This window comes from Eumetopias jubatus, unplaced genomic scaffold (assembly GCF_037043125.1).
Source record: "Eumetopias jubatus isolate StellerSeaLion01/CBP00866 unplaced genomic scaffold, mEumJub1_p1.0 scaffold_15, whole genome shotgun sequence".
Classification (NCBI taxonomy): Eukaryota; Metazoa; Chordata; class Mammalia; order Carnivora; family Otariidae; genus Eumetopias; species Eumetopias jubatus.
Window position 1 is genome coordinate 14,132,610 of NW_028274821.1, and position 17,977 is coordinate 14,150,586.

Consider the following 17,977-nt stretch of genomic DNA (forward strand, 5'->3'; position numbering starts at 1 on the left):
GTTGAACAGACTAAATATCTTCTGGATCCCAAGAGCCTGATGTTTAATTCATGGGCTGGCTTATTACTCATTGTGTTAGAGTTTTATCATTTTCACTCATGTCTGGACTGCATGAATGCATGTGGGCATAGTCTACACATTAGTTTATACAAAATTAAATGTATATACCAGCTGCCAAATGTCTTGTTACTCATCTTCTATAATCCGTTCTTTTCAATAACAAATTCCAAATGGAGTCTAATTCCCAATATGTGTGCATTTATAAACTGGCAAGAGAAATAATGAAGAGCAGAGAAAAAACTACCATCATTATAATATCATATACCCATATCCGGTAAAGAACTCAAGCCATTATGGATAAATTGTTTTATTGTCAAGTCTAATTCAGAATTCTGATGAATTCTGAAATATATATTCTCATCCACCCACTCATACACTCACATATCATTTTTTAGGGCAGGGAAGAGAGTCAACTGTGTTGTGTTTAAGGATCTTTCTGTTAATGCTAAGTAAAGTACACACTACTAGTTCTACCAGTTAAAATAAACTCTTAAAAAAGCAGGAGTGTCCTGCCAGCAAAGATTTCTTTGTTTTGCCAGTTACTATTCTCTTCTTGGTTCATCATTGGTTGTCATCTCTATGCTCCTTTTTCTTTTTTAAGTTCATCTCCTCTTTCTCTATTTCATATCTCACTCGGCTATTAGGTGTCTGGTAACTTGTGTTTTATTTAAATCATGTCCATAGTTTCCTGGCTTCTCAAATGCCATCTGATCGTTGCCTGAAGATATTTCAGGCTCAACTTGACCTTTAAGGAATCCTGATGAGTAATTTTACTAACTGTACTTTGCCCAGTTTTCTCCTGATCTCATGCTTTATTACTGTGTTGCAAGAACCCTGCCTCGCACTTAAATGCACTCACCAACCCACAGTGTGGCTCTTATCTTATTCCCCCCTGAACAACTGGGCCTGGTATCTTTTTCTTAAATGTCTATCAACAGAGCCTATTAAAGCTAGCACGCTTTCAAAACCGGATGTCAGTCAACTTGAAGTATCGGGAAAATAACACGTATGCAGTTTCTGCTGAATAGGACTTTAAGTTGCTATCTCTTTTCCAGAAACTCTTATTTCTACTGGAGACACGTTATTTATTTTGGCTCTTATTCAGCACAGAAGAGAACTTTGTTGAAATGTTCTCCCTATTCCAACCACATTTTGCGGTTATAAAAGAGAGTAACATAGAGCCCAGCAATGATGGGACTCTGAGCCTACAGACAACTGAACCAAACTAGCTTGCTCATCAAGTTCAAGACCTTTCCCTGTGAAATACATGCAATGCAATGCTCCATTTTGACCACTAACAATAAATTCTACACGCCTTGTTTTCAGGAACAACACTAAAACATCTTAGTTCGTTTTTTCAAGGAATCATGCTCTGCTTTAGGCCAAATGTAGACCCTATTTTCCATCTCTCTCCTTTTTCTTTCTCATTCTGCGTCTCTCTCTAAGATCATTTAGAACTGTGAAAAAAAATGGAGAAAGTACTGACTTCTTTGGCATCTCAGTAAGATTTTAAAATAAACACACCAGCCACAGGACTTAGAACAGCAAAAAAAAAAAATATTTTCCCAATGCCCTCCTGCAAACTTTGAAAACTTCAGTTTAAATGTGTTAGCAGAGGGGCACCTGGGTGGCTCAGTTGGTTGAGCATCTGCCTTTGGCTCAGGTCACAGTCCTGGAGTCCCAGGATCGAACCCCGGATCCGGCCCCCTGCTCAGCGGGGAGCCTGCTTCTCCCTCTGCCCCTCACCCCACTCAAGCTCTCCTGTGCTCTCTCTCTGAAATAAATAAAACCTTTTTAAAAAATAAATTGAATAATTAATTAAATAAAAATAATAAATGTGTTAGTGGAGAGGCGAGCACAATGGCTTAACTCAGGAAGTTTTGCTTTGGCGAGATACGGCTGGAGCGTGAGGTCCAAGGATGAGCCCTACCTTGCACTGTTATCCAAACAGAGGTACTCCCTTGGGTCTGCCACACTAGCGTTGGTTGTTTTGACACCTTTGTCAATAAACAAGCCAGCCTGGAAAATATAATAATGGACCGAAATGAATATGAGTCCTAAAGAATCCATCTACACATATATAAGGATTCATGAAAATTAGTTGTAGCTTCTCACATCCACCAAAAAGAGGCGAAAGGAACAAACAGCAAAGGTTTTATGAAAACAATTACTTTTCTGGATATTTTACTTAGTATAATTTTACTTAGTCATTCAACAAATATTTATTTAGTGCCTACCTTATGGGAGGCACCAAGCATTATACATTAACAAGAAAGCCATTGCCTTTGCTGTTGCTGACACATAAACTAGCAGGAAGATGTGCAATTAAATAAACAAATCCAGTGTGATAAGCATATGATGAAGGAAGCAGACGGTGCTTGAGCAACACAGAAGAGAGGCACCAAATGAGATCTTTCTCATAGGTGGGAGACACAGGATGCAGGCGAGGTCCCCACAAAGCAGTGACCTCCTAAAGCTGAAACAGGAAGGACGGGGAGGACACAGCCGCAGAAAGGAATGGGTTGGGATGAAGGGCGGGGACTGCATGGGAAGCAGCTGAAGAGCCCAGAAGAACGTACTCACGGGTGTCATTTGTACAAAAAGCCTGGAGGCGAGGGAGAGCATGGCACATCTGAGAAGAAAGTCTCAGATGGACTCACAGGAAACACAGGGAGGGAGGAAAGGCAAGGAAGAAGGCTAAAGAGAAGCAAATGGTGGACAACACAGAGTCGATACATTAGAATCAATTCAACGGGACTTTTAACAAAGGCAATGTAATTAACTGTACGTTAAGAAGGAATGCTCTAGCCAACAGGATGGATAATGGATTAGAAGGGGACAAAAACGGGGTAACTGGGGGATGGGTATTCAGGAGGGCACGTGATGGAATGAGCACTGGGTGTTACATGCAACTGATGAATCACTAAATTCTCCCTCTGAAATGAATAATACACTCTATGTTACTTAAATTGAATTTAAAATAAATAAATAAATAAAAATTTAAAAAAAGAAAGGGACAAAAAGAGAGATAAGAGATAAGGTAAGACATGACCTCGATAATCCAGAAGAAAAACTAAGGTGACCTAGACCTGTGCCAGCCTAGTCAATGGGGGAAAATGGATCGAGCGAGACTTCTTTACGAGGTATGATATGCTTTAGGAATTAACAAAATGTCTAAGGGTGAGGGAAAGGGAGTGATAAAGATTCATATGTTTCTAAGTTTGGGCAATGGGGAAACCAGTGGTTTCATTCAGTGAAACAGAGCTAGGGGAATGGGTCTGAGGATAAAAATAGGAATTTTTAGTTTTGAACACATGTTACTTATATGTCCCTGAGACATCCAGATGGTACTCGGTTGGTGCTCAGACAGACGTGACGGACCTGGACTAGATACAGATTTGGGGGGCGTGAGCAACCACAGCAGAAGGGGTCAGTGTTGCTGTATTTACCACCGATCCAAAGATGACAGGTTACTCTCAGAGGACTCCCAGGGTTCAGTTTCCCTTGGCTATAAAGTACCATTCTGGACAGTCAGCCCAAAATTAAACAAGTTAAAACCTAATCATCTACTCATAATTTAGGCCTCATATTCTTATAATTAATAGATTATTACATGTCCTCATGGCATATGACATTAAAAAGTTAATTAGAATGAGATGTTTTTTATATCACATAATTAGAAAATTTTGAGGATTTCCACTTTGAAATGGTACTCTCAACAATGATTAGCTTTAATCAGCTACTCAGCTCACAAAAAACATAATTCTGACTAACGTTTTTTGCTCTCTCAAGTCTTCAAGTGATTCCACTCATCAAACTACAGCACACTTAGGTTTTTAAAGGATCCTCTCAGTATCGGAAATGGGAAGTATTAATTGAACTTTGATGTGGATCACATCAGGGTAAAGAATCTGGGCACTGTATCATATAAATGAAAATATCAAAGTGCCTTGGGCGCCTGGGTGGCTCAGATGGTTAAGCGTCTGCCTTCGGCTCAGGTCATGATCCCAGCGTCCTGGGATCGAGTCCCACATTGGGCTCCCTGCGCCTTGGGAGCCTGCTTCTCCCTCTGCCTCTCTCTCTCTCTCTCTCTCTGTCTCTCATGAATAAATAAATAAAATCTTAAAAAAAAAAAAAAAGAAAATATCAAAGTGCCTTGTGATACAAAATGAGGCAAATATAAGTTATCACTCGAGGGTGGGGATGAATGCTAAATATCGTGGAAACTGGACTTCCTAAGTGGCCTTCTGTTTACTTATCTGCATCATTTTAAGTTAGGTCAAATACCATAAATAATATTCTACTACATAATTAGGATTAAATGCCCAAGAGGAAGTTCTACCGACACTGTGAACTGAGAGAAGAAAGTGTGCTTCTTATCTAATGTGTACATCCCCAAAACATGATATTAACCATTGAAAAGAAGGTGAGAGGGAGGGAGGGGAGGAACCAGGGAGGGGACAAAGACGCAGGGCTCAAGTGCATCATTATAATTGTTCAGATCGCATGCACATGCACTGTGTTGGTGGATATGCCTGTGCGTGTATAAATGGGATACCGTACAGAATCCTGAATGTGGAAGGGTTATGGGTCTGTTTTTTTAATCACAAATTACTTTTTCTGATGACAAGTTTTACCGAAAACTGACATTTCTCACTTGTATTTCTCAGCATTCCATCCTTCACCCTGGAAATCACATGAACCGATTTTGTTAAAACCTAGGAACCTACCTTAAAACTTGAATGGACCCTGTTGTTATAAAATATACCCAACGGAGTGAGTTCTGGTTTTGCTAAGAGCTGCGATCCACTGGATTCTCCCGTAGGTTCCTTGTGGAATAAATACCATATTCCAGCATCCTGTCATTAAAAGGGCAGGATCATTAAAGCCTTACTTTATAAAGCCACTCTAGGAAACATGCTCAATGAACTAAGTGCTTCATAAGCAAACTGACTCTTTTCAACACTAATTTTTCATTGTTTCGGGCTCAGAATTGACTATGAAAGTTGTGCACTCATCTAGCACCCTCAAAGTCATTATAATCATGCTTTTTTTAAAAAAAAACAAATCTAATTCTACTTGCAGTACTGGATAGAAATAATTGGCTGATACCAAAACTCATTTTCAAAAATATATTTCTCCCATCATTATCTACATTCAAAAGTTAATGCAGAATTAGAACCAAACAAGCCTTCCTTCCTTCCGTGTGACTCGGACAGCACGGCCTTTTAGCAATATGAGTGTTTTTCTGTTTACCTCCAAACCTGATCAATAGATGAGTCATATTCATTAAACAACTATCCGCCAACACGCAGAGCTCACTGACTTCTTTCAAACAACTCCAATGCCCTTCCTGTCCCGAAGCAAATTTTTGCCAAAGAAAAAAAACCACCACACGCATGAATCAGGATGCTGTCTCAGTCTGGATCCTGTCTGTTCACTTTCAGTATTACTGACCTTAACAGCACTAACAGAGCAGTTTTCACAATTTTTGACCCTCAAAATGAGATATAAAAATCAAAATTAATGGTCTTACTCCCCACAAGTGGTTTTTTTTTTTTTTATTGTATGGTTTAATTAAAAACCAGCCCCATGCGAAGAACGAGTTCAAGCAATAGAACTTTGATTGAATAGGTTGTTCATACTTTAACATACAGTCCAAAACGTATGCTATAGATTCACTTTTGGCAAACATTTGTTTAGTGACCACTCTGTGCCAGGGGTGGAGTAAGGCTATTCTCAAAGAATCGATAGTTTGATGAGAAATAGAGAAATAAAATATATGTATTAGGTATTACATTCATTGTAACAAAGTTTTTTAGAAGCATAGAGAGATGAACTGTGGGAAGCATATATACCTACCCACCAAAATGCATGCAATATTTGACATTTTTCCATGATATAGGTTTAGAGATGGGTCTTAAAACAAACTACGCTGAAAAAACGTCTTTGCCTCCTCTACTCTTTGGGGCACAAAACAGAGCACAGTAGAAGACCTGCAGGCTCCATACCACAGCCCTAAAAGCTGAGGGTAGAGCAAACCCTCCCAGGACGCAATGGAGTCTGGGGGGGGTGGGCATCAAGGGGGTAGCAACTGTTTCCTGTTAAACACTGTGGTGTCAAAACAGGTAAAGGGAGCTTTGTAAAAGGCAGTGGAAACGTACAAGAAGAAAGAGTTTGATTTATTTTGGGAGGAAAACCCTTGCCAAAACATGAGTTTTACTGGAACAGTTTTTCTAGAAAGAAAAGAAAGCACTCACAGAATGACAAGGAAGAACGAATATGAAATGGAAAACGAGAGACCCGCTTTCTTCTCATCCCACATGAGCCCCAGGAAGGGTTTCTGGCAACCTCACCTTACATTTTTTCATGAACCATTTGCAATTTGCTTTCATCTTCAACCCATGACTTCTGAAACAAGCTGAAAGGAACCTCTGCTCTGGGTGTTCATTTGAAATGTAACACAGATCAGACGATGATCCCAGGGTAAGGCTGTGTATCAAACCCATGGCCATCTTGGCTCCAAAACTCATCTTCTAATTATAAAGTCAGCACAAACTTGGTAGAGGCTCAACAAATATTTGTCAAAAAATGAATGGACGGAAAGCTGAAATGATTACATGTCCAAGTCTCTGCCCTGTTAAGTAAGAATTTCATGTTTTGGGCGCCTGGGTGACTCAGTGTGTTAAGCGTCTGCCTTCAGCTCAGGTCATGATCCCAGGGTCACGGGATCGAGTCCCGCATTGGGCTCCCTGCTCAGCGGGGAGCCTGCTTCTCCCTCTGCCCCTCACCGCACTTGTGCTCTCTGTCTCTCTCTCTGTCTCTCAAATAAATAAATAAAATCTAGGGAAAAAAAGAATTTTATGTTTTATGTTTTTAAGGAAAAGCACGGAAGTGAATTCCACCATCGCCCAGTGATGCCCGTATCCTAGGTTTCTGGAAGAAATACTCCCTTCCACTAATCTTCTACTTGGTCCTGGGAAATAATGCTAGGTATCTCTTTCCTTTTAAAAATTTTAATAGCCACAATATATAAATACGAATAGGCATTGCTACAAAGCCCCTATTTCTGTTTGCAGCACAGATATAATCATAATAGTATAATGTCTTCAAGAGTCACTTTTCCATTATAAATTAACAGTTTTAAATCACACTCAACTATAAATGTAAATCTCTCCCAAGTTTCTCCAGGAGACATTTCTGCCATCCAAAAATAGTCCATTTATTCTCTTAGGTTATTCTTGTGTGTATGCATGTCTCGGAAATAATTCAAGGCACACAGTTAATTTAAGGCACAGAGTTTAGCTGCTTTACCAAGGAGATGAAGCCCCTAAGTGTGTATGATCCCTGCACTGAACAAAAGGATATACACTTTGACCAGAATGACCCCTGTCATAATGTTCTACAGAATAACCCATTCCCATAAAGAAAAGCTAAGGCTTTCTTTGTTCATCAAAATTAAAAACTGAAATGATGAGGCACTCGGCCATGCATGTCTTGAATACGAGAAGCCAGAAAGATTGCACACGATTCACTAAAAATGCACTCTGAAGGTCCAATAACCCCACCCATCAGCCGACCTCTTTTCCTCCATTTGGCATCCATGTTACCACACTCATAAATACTAACTGGCATGAATGATGCAGAAGAAACAAAAAAGAATCTCAACCATATCCTGCTTTCAATGAAATAAGCAGTATAGAAAACAATGCCGTGCTTGAGTTAGATTGTCACACATGACATTACATCCATATACACCAGAATACTTGTAAACATGAAGACCAAACAACTGAAAGCATTTAATGTTACTTACCTGCGAGCCTGCAGCTGCATTACTAATCAGGTTATTGTTGGGATGAGCAATCCAGAAAGTTGAAACAGCCCTGCAAGGCATTTTTTTAAAGTGACTTAAAACTGACTCAAGCAAAAAAATCCTGCCCACTAAAAAACCTTCCCAAAACATCTTCCCCACAAAGTTAAAGGCCTTGGGCACCCGGGTGGCTCAGTTGGTTAAGCGACTGCCTTCGGCTCAGGTCATGATCCTGGAGGCTTGGGATCGAGTCCCGAATCGGGCTCCCTGCTCAGCAGGGAGTCTGCTTCTCCCTCTGACCCCCCCTCCATGCTCTCTCTCTATCTCATTCTCTCTCAAATAAATAAATAAAATCTTAAAAAAAAAAAAGTTAAAGGCCTTGAACTGCACATAGGAGTTTTTCTCTCTGCCAGTTACTCACATGCAGTCCGTGGAGGGCACAGGGACATAATTGCCGAACACTTTGTCTCGCATGGTGGTGCACATGGAGTTATTCCTATCAGTGGGGAGGAGGGTGCCGGGTTTGGTGAGGAGGCCCAGATTGTGGAACAAAGTATTTCTCTGTTCGACACCATCTTCCAAAAAGAAACAATGACCCAGTGTGTCAAATCCGATTGTGTCTTTAATCTGCAAAAACACAGTGTGTAATGTCAATGGTAACATGATTGATTGCGGTTTAAATGACAAGTGCTATCTATGCGGCACACTTGGTATAGAACGCAAAGAGAAGTTTTCATCTTAACTGAAGGGGCAAAGCCAAATGCCAGGTGTTATCGATCTCTTAATAGAGAAAAACGTCAGAATTCTCAGTAAAAGGAGGCATGCGTTACAAGAGCTTAGTTACATCAAATGGAGAGGTTGTGACAACGCAGGAGAGTTAATAGGCATCAGTGTGGTGAGAGGCTACGTACCAGCAGACCATTTGTCCCATGCACAGTGATGCAGCGTGAGAAGCTGTGATGAATAGATAAGCCATCCACAAATGTCGCGTGTCTGTACCCCCCCTTGTAATCCACGTCTCCACACAGGTGAAAATGAACAGGATACCGCCCCAGCTGCTGCTGACCCATGTGTTTCAATTCCACGTAAGAAAGATGGACAGAAGTGAAATTCTTCTTTATCTGTAGGACAAGATAACCGAAATCAAACCGATACACTTTGGTCACATTTAATTTTTATTTAAAGATTTTATTTATTTATTTATTTGAGAGAGAGAATGAGAGCATGAGAGGGGGGAGTGTCAGAGGGAGAAGCAGACTCCCTGCTGAGCAGGGAGCCCGATGCGGGACTCACTCGATCCTGGGACTCCAGGATCATGACCTGAGCCGAACGCAGTCACTTAACCAACTGAGCCACCCAGGCGCCCCAAACCGATACACTTTGGAATATTCAAGTAGCAAAAAAATACGGTTCTAATAGAAAATGTCTAAAGGGGAATGCATATTAAAATATTTCTTTTCTTTGGCACCCGGCTTTCCAGGATCTCCAGTTACTAATTTAGCAAATGCTTCTTTTTTTTTTTCTTCTAAGTAATCTCCATGCCCAACATGGGACTCAAACTCACGACCCTCAGATCAAGAGTCACATGCTCTACCGAATGAGCCAGCCAGACACCCCAGCAAATGCTTCTTAACATAAGTGAGTACTTTCAAGAGCCATAAAAATAACCTCTAATTAGGAATAAAAGGAAATGTAACCAGAAAAGCCACAGAAATGATTTCTATATATGTAGCGTGTTTTGATTTGTTCAAATATTTTGGTCATTTCCAGTCTTGTTCTTTCATTTCTATGAACTCCACCACAGTTTGATAAATAGTTATTTGTAAATTTTCCCTCAATGTTCTAGCACATAATATTATTTACTTCAGTTCTTTTTAAAAATTTCTCCGTGGGGCACCTGGGTGGCTCAATGGTTAAGTATCTGCCTCCGGCTCAGGTCATGATCCCGGGGTCCTGGAATCGAGCCCTGCATCGGGCTCCCTGCTCGGCGGGAAGCCTGCTTCTCCCTCTCCCGCTCCCCCTGCTTGTGTTCCCTTCTCGCTGTGTCCCTCTCTGTCAAATAAATAAATAAAATCTTAAAAAAAAAAAATCTCTGTGATCCACAATTTAAGCATTCTATTTTTAAACACTGGATTTTTAATCATACTACTAAAAACAAAGGAATAACGCTGACCAACATTTCAGTAAACAGTGTAACAGAAATGTTGTTAACAAGCATAACCTACTCAGTGCACAAAAACTGATTTTAAAACACACGTAGCCAAAACGCAGCCCCGAAATCCAACCAGTTAGTATGCAGTGCAAGGCTTACCATATGGTAAGTGCTCAGTACTTTTACAGAATAAAAATCTGCATACAAAAAATATTTTTACAGAAAAATATTACTACTGCTTACCCTTCCATAATATCAAGTTTTAAAAAAAAGAGTCATTTGATCCTTTCAGAGATTGCATGCATGGGACAAAATGGTTTAACTACAGGTTGAGGTCAACTAAATGAAGATAGTAACTTTCTCTTTTAATTATGCAAAATCTCTTTACTGTCACTGAATAGAAAACTAAAATATGATTTCTTTTTAATATCCATATAGATCTCATTCCAAAACTTGAAAGTTTTGGGGCTCCTAGATGGCTCAGTTGGTTAAGCGTCTGCCTTCGGCTCAGGTCATGATCCCAGGGTCCTGGGATCGAGCCCTGCGTCGGGCTTCCTGCTCAGTGGGGAGTCAGCTTCTCCCCTCTCCCTCTGCTCCTCCCTGCCCTGCTCATTCTCTCTCTAATAAATAATTTTTTAAAAATATTAAAAAAAAAAACCTTGAAAGTTATTGCAAACATGTATTTGGCAACCAAGTCTCATTAAATCTTTTTGCCTACCATGACATGTCCCCCAAAGGTATCATAATCAAAGAACTGGCACTGGTTTCCAGCATAGCATGAGTCCTCCATCTGTCCTCGGATTACAACATTCCGGGTGAGAATTCCGACCTCTGCTCTCATGTCTACACCATCGGTGATCTCACCCATGTGCAGGAATTGAGGGGTTTCTGGTTGACATGGGCCAAGAGACAAAAAATATTTTAAAAAAGAACACATGAAACATCAAAAAAACAGTCCTATTTATTCTGCAATTCCAAGACACCAAAATTTATTGTCTGCTTCCATTCCTTAATACCTCAGAATCACAGAATACAAGGAAGCAAGGATTTTAAAGATTATTCACTCTAACCACTCACTCAATGTCAAAGCCACACACAGGGAGCTTAATCCTCTCCTGAATGGCACCAATATTCTGGAATATATGTAAGTACCCTCTTTCTCTTCCTCCATCTCACTCTCTCAGGTTCCTGTCCATATGCTCTTGTTCTGATCCCCTGAGGGCACATGAAGAACCAAATGCATGGTGAATCCAGAAAAATGAATGGTTTTGTAGATGTTGATAACGAGGTATTAAGTTATTCTTGCTTTTACTTCAAAGCTAAAGTAATATGCATTTAAATATTAACATTACAAACATTACCATCTTTCCTACTTATTTTAATATTAGCATGCATTCTTTTAAATTTCCACCTTTTTGGAAGTCTAGAAACACTTTAATAATGAACTTTTCTCTGATGTTTTTATTACATAAACTCAGGAAGGAAAAATACAAATAAATCAAGCAGTTGAGATCACGGGAGATTCATTATCATGTAGACTTGTTAACAAGAGTGGGAATTTCCAAACAAAATTAATGCCAGATGGTAACAGTTTTTTGGGGGGGTTTGTTTTCTGCTTATGTGCTATATTATCAAGAAGGAAAAGTACAACATTGAATGAAGCACAGAGAGAAAGTGCCAAGTGAGCCAATCGTCCTATTTTTTTTTAAAGCAAAAGCTGTTTCCCTTAAACTACAAAGCTCTAAATTACCCATGAGTGTGTGCTTATTAAATAGTTACTGTAAACTCTTTGGTTTTATATCATAAATGTATATAATCTTGAGTACAGAAGGAAGGGAGACAATGTAATAAATGAAATGCATAGTAAATTCCACAAGTGAGGCAACATCTAAAGGAGATTCGCCTATTACGTGGCTCAGGATAAGTACCTGGTAAATGTCAGCAGTTCTTCCTAAACACAGCTTAGAGTACGGATCTCACTGCATATTGCTTTCCCTCAAAAAACACGATTCAAGCTTATGATAAAAAATGTAGTCTATGAAAATGCCTTTCTGGTTCTATTTTAAATATTAGTGAGATCTGTATTTTTGCCAAGGACGTAGGCACTCAAAAATCATGAGTTTTTTTTTTTTAATTAAGAAGAAATTCATATGTAAATATGAGTCAGTTGATAATTGGATTATTATTTGATGGTAGAAAATTAATAAGAAAGAAGTTGGAATCTTGGATCTTGGGGGAAAAAAAAAAATCAATCCGTCTAGTCCACATCATTTTTTTTCTTTTTAACAAAAAGCACAAAACCACTGATTTGCCTGCTACATATCGTTAACAGCAACACTACTGCTCTCTAACTACATCTTATCTAACATCCTCCGGGATCTGGTGTTCAAAGGACCCCAGGGCTAAGATCTTCAATATCCAGATGATGATGGTGATGACACTTGGGCTTTGGGGTAAGGTTGGCTGGGGGGGTGGGGGGGTGGGGCGGACTGCAGGAATCAAACGCCAAGAAGCATTCTGAGCAGTCCCATACCTTTGACTTTGACCTGGAAGCGATTGCACTCAGGACAGGGGAGTAGAGTAAACTCCTCTGCTTGGTACATAGAATAGTCTGTGCTTGCAACCACGATCTGGTCTCCAGGTTTCCAGCTACTAACATCATCCAGCAGATGAAGCTTCACTCCATCCACAACCTCCACCCGGAAACCTGAAAGAGAAACACCTAAACCAAAAAGCAAAGAAGAAAATGATGCATTAGTAGGCACTTTCCCCCTAAAATCAACCTCCCCACTGACTCACAAATCAAAAGTTAAGATAATCTTGACACAAGTCAGTACATTTTTACCAGCGCTAACCATGTGCCTGTCATTCTGCAGATACTGATGATAAAAAGATGAACCTGGACAGCCCTGACCTCCAGGGTAGAGAGCCCCATGTTCCCCTAAGCATGATGGTATAGGAAATGTCCCACTATTCTTGATCTCCAATCTCTCGTTGCACTTCAACTCAGAGCTAAAACTATATTAAGTGCTTCCAAGCAGTCCTGAAATGTAGTAAGAACATATCACACATAAGTAGACGCTGCCAAACACGGAATAGGTATGTAATAAATACTCAGTGCTTCAATGTGATCCAGACACAGGATGAGAGATAGAACATTAGCACACACATAATCTTAAGAATAAAAGTCTGCCTTAGGCGGTCTCTCATTTCTGGGCCTTTGTTCATACTTAATTCTTTAGCTACAACGTACTTCCACTCTTAATCCGCCAAGATACGATCCCCATCTTATAAAGGTCAGGCAGGTCTTTTTTTTTTTTTTTTAAGTAATCTCCCCCCACCGTGGGGCTCGAACTCACGACCCTGAGATCAAGAGCCACATGCTCTACTGAGCCAGCTGGGCACCCCAAGATCAGGCAAACCTTTAAAGACTTCCCCAATCCCCTTGCTGGAAGCAGCCTCCTTCTCCAGTATTTCACTCTAGTGTTCCCTCTGGTATTATCCATGCCTGTCCAGTGGGAGACTAGCTCACTTCCTTGGAAGGTGCATTCATGAAGGCAGCAGAGTATGTCCACCTGTATATGTGCCCTGCTATTTCGTCATGCAAACTCACAGATGTCTGCTGAAGGGATGAGCATTCCCACTATGATCTTCAATGTCACCCAGAGACCACAGGATAGTGTCCCTGTCTAACTCCGCTCCTTCCCTGTAATAACACCACCTCTGCAATCTGTGTGACCCAGGGACTACTAATCACTGATCTCCCCCAATGCCTCCTTTTGAAACTCGAAGTTGGTTCCCAATTAGGCAGACAAAAACTGCAGTTGATCCAACATCTCCTTCATTTACTCTTTTATGTGCAACCAAGTATAGAAGCATTTCCTGCTTCTAAAACATCTGTGACAGAATCTGTCACAAACCAAAAGCTGACTTAATGCAACTGTATACACAATAGATAGAAGCTAGTTCATAAGCTCAACGGAGAAGAGAAAACACCGCATCTCAAAGGTATCTGGTGCCCAGTATGTGTACTTACAACCATCCTTCCAATTAACTGCACACTGCTCTGGGGTGACTTTAAGATACCGACACTAAAGGTCAATAGCAGGAGCGAAGAAACACACTGACTCAAGTTAGGGAACTCAGAAAGAGGGAAATTCGGGCAAGGCACAAGGAACACCACAGATACCCTAACAATCCTGAGCCAACCCTCCTGATAAAACCTAACGTGAGCAAGTCGTGGATTCTGTCCCTTCAGATGCCAACCTACCGTACGTTTGTTTTCACAAAGGACCAAAAGAAAAGTACTGGGGGAGAAAAAAAAGTAAAGTAGCTTTTTTTTTTTTTTAACATATTTCTTGCATCTAGATACTAAAGCCTATGAGGAGATTTGGTCTAAAAGATTAATAATAATGACTCTAGGGGCGCCTGGGTGGCTCATTGGTTAAGCGACTGCCTTCGGCTCAGGTCATGATCCTGGAGTCCCGGGATCGAGTCCCGCATCGGGCTCCCTGCTCAGCGGGGAGTCTGCTTCTCCCTCTGACCCTCTTCCCTCTCATGCTCTCTGTCTCTCATTCTCTCTCTCTCAAATAAATAAATAAAATCTTTAAAAAAATAATAATAATAATGACTCTAATAACAACAGCTAATAGTTGCTGGGACTTCACACGCATAATAAACTTTTTTTAAGCACAAAAATAACCAAGAACCCCTAGCAGCAATGACAATTGTTGCCCAAATTTTCAGATTTTTACCAAAAAAAAAAATCTAAAAAAGAACAACTAAGAAACATTAATTTTTTTCATAGAATTTTTCAAAAACTGCTTTTTAAAGAAGGGGACTGCTAGATACATCAGGTTCAATGCCAAAGACCATTAGAATTTGTTTCTGTTTAAAAAAGAATTCAGATGGTTAGAGTGGGAAGATCCATGTTATTCACTAGGTCCTCACTTTTTCCTAGCTTCAGAAGAAAATCCTGCCTAAGATTTCTTCCCATTAACACCAGCGAATTGGAAATATGAAAGGAAATAAGCTCACCCTCCTTGCTTCCTGGAGAGATTCCCCACCTCTTCCAGAAAGTAAGAGTCATTGAGAACACGGGACCCAATATCCTATGATAGCTAGAGTGGACCCTCTTCCAGAAATGAGTAGTCACTGGTAATGTGGAAGTGAAAACAAAATTTTCCACAGAGGAAATGTTGATTGAGGTTCGTCAGTAATCATCCTCTACATGAACTCTTACTGGAAGCAATTCCACTAAGCTCTTCGTGCAGGACCAAATTCTTGCTAAGAAATGTTTCCCGTCCGCCTCTGCTTTTTGCCAGAGGCAACCATGATGGGGTAGAAAGCAGTGGTCTTGGAGGCAGAAAGCAGAGCTTCCTCGTCCATAGTAGGTACCATCTCCTCAGCCCAAACCCAGCAAGCTGCTTAGAAGCAACGTGTGAAAGTCTCTGTTACATACGAGGAACTCTATTTACCTGTTTATTTTACTTATTTTTTTTTAAGATTTTATGAATTTATTTGAGAGAAAGTGAGTGAGCATGAGCTGGGTGAGGGGCAGAGGGAAAAGCAGACTCCCCGCTGAGCAGGAAACCTGACGCGGGGCTCAATCCTGGAACTCCGGGACCATGACCCGAGCTGAAGGCAGCCACCCAACCGACTGAGCCACCCAGGCGCCCCTACCTGTTTATTTTAAAGCAAAGGATTTTGTCTCTTTAATTACAGTGGTACAAAATACACCATTATAACCCAAGTCATGTTTGGATCATCATTAAAATAGCTAACACCGGGGCGCCTGGATGGCTCAGTTGGTTAAGCGACTGCCTTCAACTCAGGTCATGATCCTGGAGTCCTGGAATGGAGTCCTGGGATCGAGTCCCACATCAGGCTCCCTGCTCGGCGGGGAGTCTGCTTCTCCCTCTGACCCTCCCCCACCTCATGCTCGCTCTCTCATTCTCTCTCTCTCAAAGAAATAAATAAAATCTTTAAAAAAAAAAAAATTAGCTAACACCCAGTGCTTCCTAGGCACACTGTGTGAAAAACTTCATATTCTTCCCCCTGGATACCCACAGCAGCCCTATGTGGTAGTTTCTCTCATCGTGCCCATTTTTCAGATGAGGAAACTGAGCATTAGGAAGTTAAAGTCAAGCTTTCAGCTTTGCGCAGTGGCAGTATCGTAGCCAATGAGGTTTATCCGAGGCGCGATTATTGATTATTGCTAATTGGAAGTTAAAGTCACATGCCCACCATCACATAGTAAGTGAAAGAGCTGGGCTCTCTGTCTCCAGAAATCCATCTTAGTAAACAGTGCTACCCTGCTGCTCAAAACCGAGGTATGAGCCCTAAAATCAACCCTTCTGGGTAATAAGGCACTTCTCAATTACTCATTTCACAATAATTTTGGAATAATTTTTGCTTACAAAAGAAAGGTTGTGGGCAAGCACAAACAGGAGGCTTGCCAATCCATACCTGGCGCCAAAAATTCTGGCAGCAAAGTAGGTGAGTAAACATCCTTAAAGAAACAAGTCAGGGCTACCCTAAACACCCAGGGCTAGGCATTATTTGAACAAATTATGGTTCCTCTAAAAGGTGAATGAGAATAAAAATTATGTTGAAAAAAGAAAGTTAAAGACCTAAAATATTATTTAAAGCGAGGGAAACAAGTCAGAACAAAATGAGCACTAGGGGAGAGAACACACATAAGATAAAAATGACTAGATTATTTGCACAAAAACAAACCTCTCTGAATGATAGGGTTAGAGCTTAATTTTTACTTTGTACTTTTCTGTGTTTTCCAATTCGTTTAGAAGATAAAGGCATTAGCTGGATCAAGGAAAAATTGCTAAGAAAACGAGAGGTTTGTTTGTATAGCATGTGTGCAAGAGTAATATTTGCTACATGTCTACATAAAGAGAAGATCCAAAGAACAAAAGCATATTCACTGTGACAGAGCGTAACCAAAGGCAGCTCACCCTATCACATCTAGATTGGTTCAAACGGTACCAAATCCAGGAAACAAATCCATCTCTAATAGTTAACCACAACTTTATGACTCGAGAGTCAAGAACAAAGTCCAGTGGGGAGTGACCAAACTAGAAAAGAGCATTCTCCAATCGAGCAAGAACTCTTTTGAGTTGAGAGGATCAACTGGAGGAGGGAAACTACAGGTTTCATCTTCAACCAGTTGAGACAGCTAATCAGACTGTCCTTTGAATGCAACACCACCTAAAGAAACCAGTCTTTCACAGTACTTACCAATGTCTTACAAGGGTCTCAGCCGTACTTGCTTACCTTCAATCCATTCACTATAAGCTGTCACGGTGAATTTCTGACCATCCACAGTATAAAATTCTCTTTGGGCAAGAGCCTTCCCTCCACTGCTGTGATTTTCATAGTTTCTCACAGACTCATTGCAAGAAGTACTTCCTCCATCAATGACACCAACCAAAGCCCATGCCTGCCTAGAAGGGAAAAGAGCACGTGCCTTATTTGTCATGGTACCAACCCAGATCCTTGACACAGATGTTATGTCAGGTGCTGCTTAATGCTTGTATTTCATTTTTATCAATCCCATTATCTCTTTTTCCATGAGGTTGCAAGTCCAAACCTTGACTGAAGTCACCGACGTCACAGAAGGAAATGCATCTGGATTTTAAATCCTTGTTTGTCTAGCTCTGTAAGAGGTGAAACACCGATGGTTGGGACTAAAATGAATCACTGTCTTCCTTCCTCAATGCACACCCCTATTATTCACCTATCATTCTGGCCACAAACCCATTTATTTCCCTTATTTTAAAATGAGTATGGCACGCACCTGAATGTTTAGAGCAGCATTATCTACACTAGCCAAACTATGGAAAGAGCCCAGACGTCCACCAACTGAAGAATGAACAAGGAAGACGTGGTGTATATATACAATGGAATGTTACTCAGTCATAAAAAAGAATGAAATCTTG

At 40.6% G+C, this 17,977-nt stretch overlaps 1 protein-coding gene and 1 non-coding gene across 2 annotated transcripts in view; one reads left to right on the plus strand and one right to left on the minus strand.

Annotated features, from left to right (window-relative positions):
- Positions 1-17,977, minus strand: part of CEMIP2 (cell migration inducing hyaluronidase 2) — an 85,622-nt gene that overhangs the window by 40,530 nt on the left and 27,115 nt on the right. Inside the window, exons 5-12 of the mRNA XM_028089075.2 lie at positions 17,313-17,482; positions 12,556-12,744; positions 10,741-10,910; positions 8,782-8,991; positions 8,292-8,497; positions 7,874-7,943; positions 4,791-4,919; positions 1,991-2,079 (exon numbers count right to left, since the gene is read on the minus strand). Coding sequence (XP_027944876.1) covers positions 1,991-2,079; positions 4,791-4,919; positions 7,874-7,943; positions 8,292-8,497; positions 8,782-8,991; positions 10,741-10,910; positions 12,556-12,744; positions 17,313-17,482 — 1,233 coding nt within the window. The remainder of the gene's footprint in view (positions 1-1,990; positions 2,080-4,790; positions 4,920-7,873; positions 7,944-8,291; positions 8,498-8,781; positions 8,992-10,740; positions 10,911-12,555; positions 12,745-17,312; positions 17,483-17,977) is intronic.
- On the plus strand, positions 16,176-16,310 carry LOC114197908 (U4 spliceosomal RNA). The gene has a single exon (XR_015766918.1). It is a non-coding gene; the product is annotated as a U4 spliceosomal RNA (small nuclear RNA).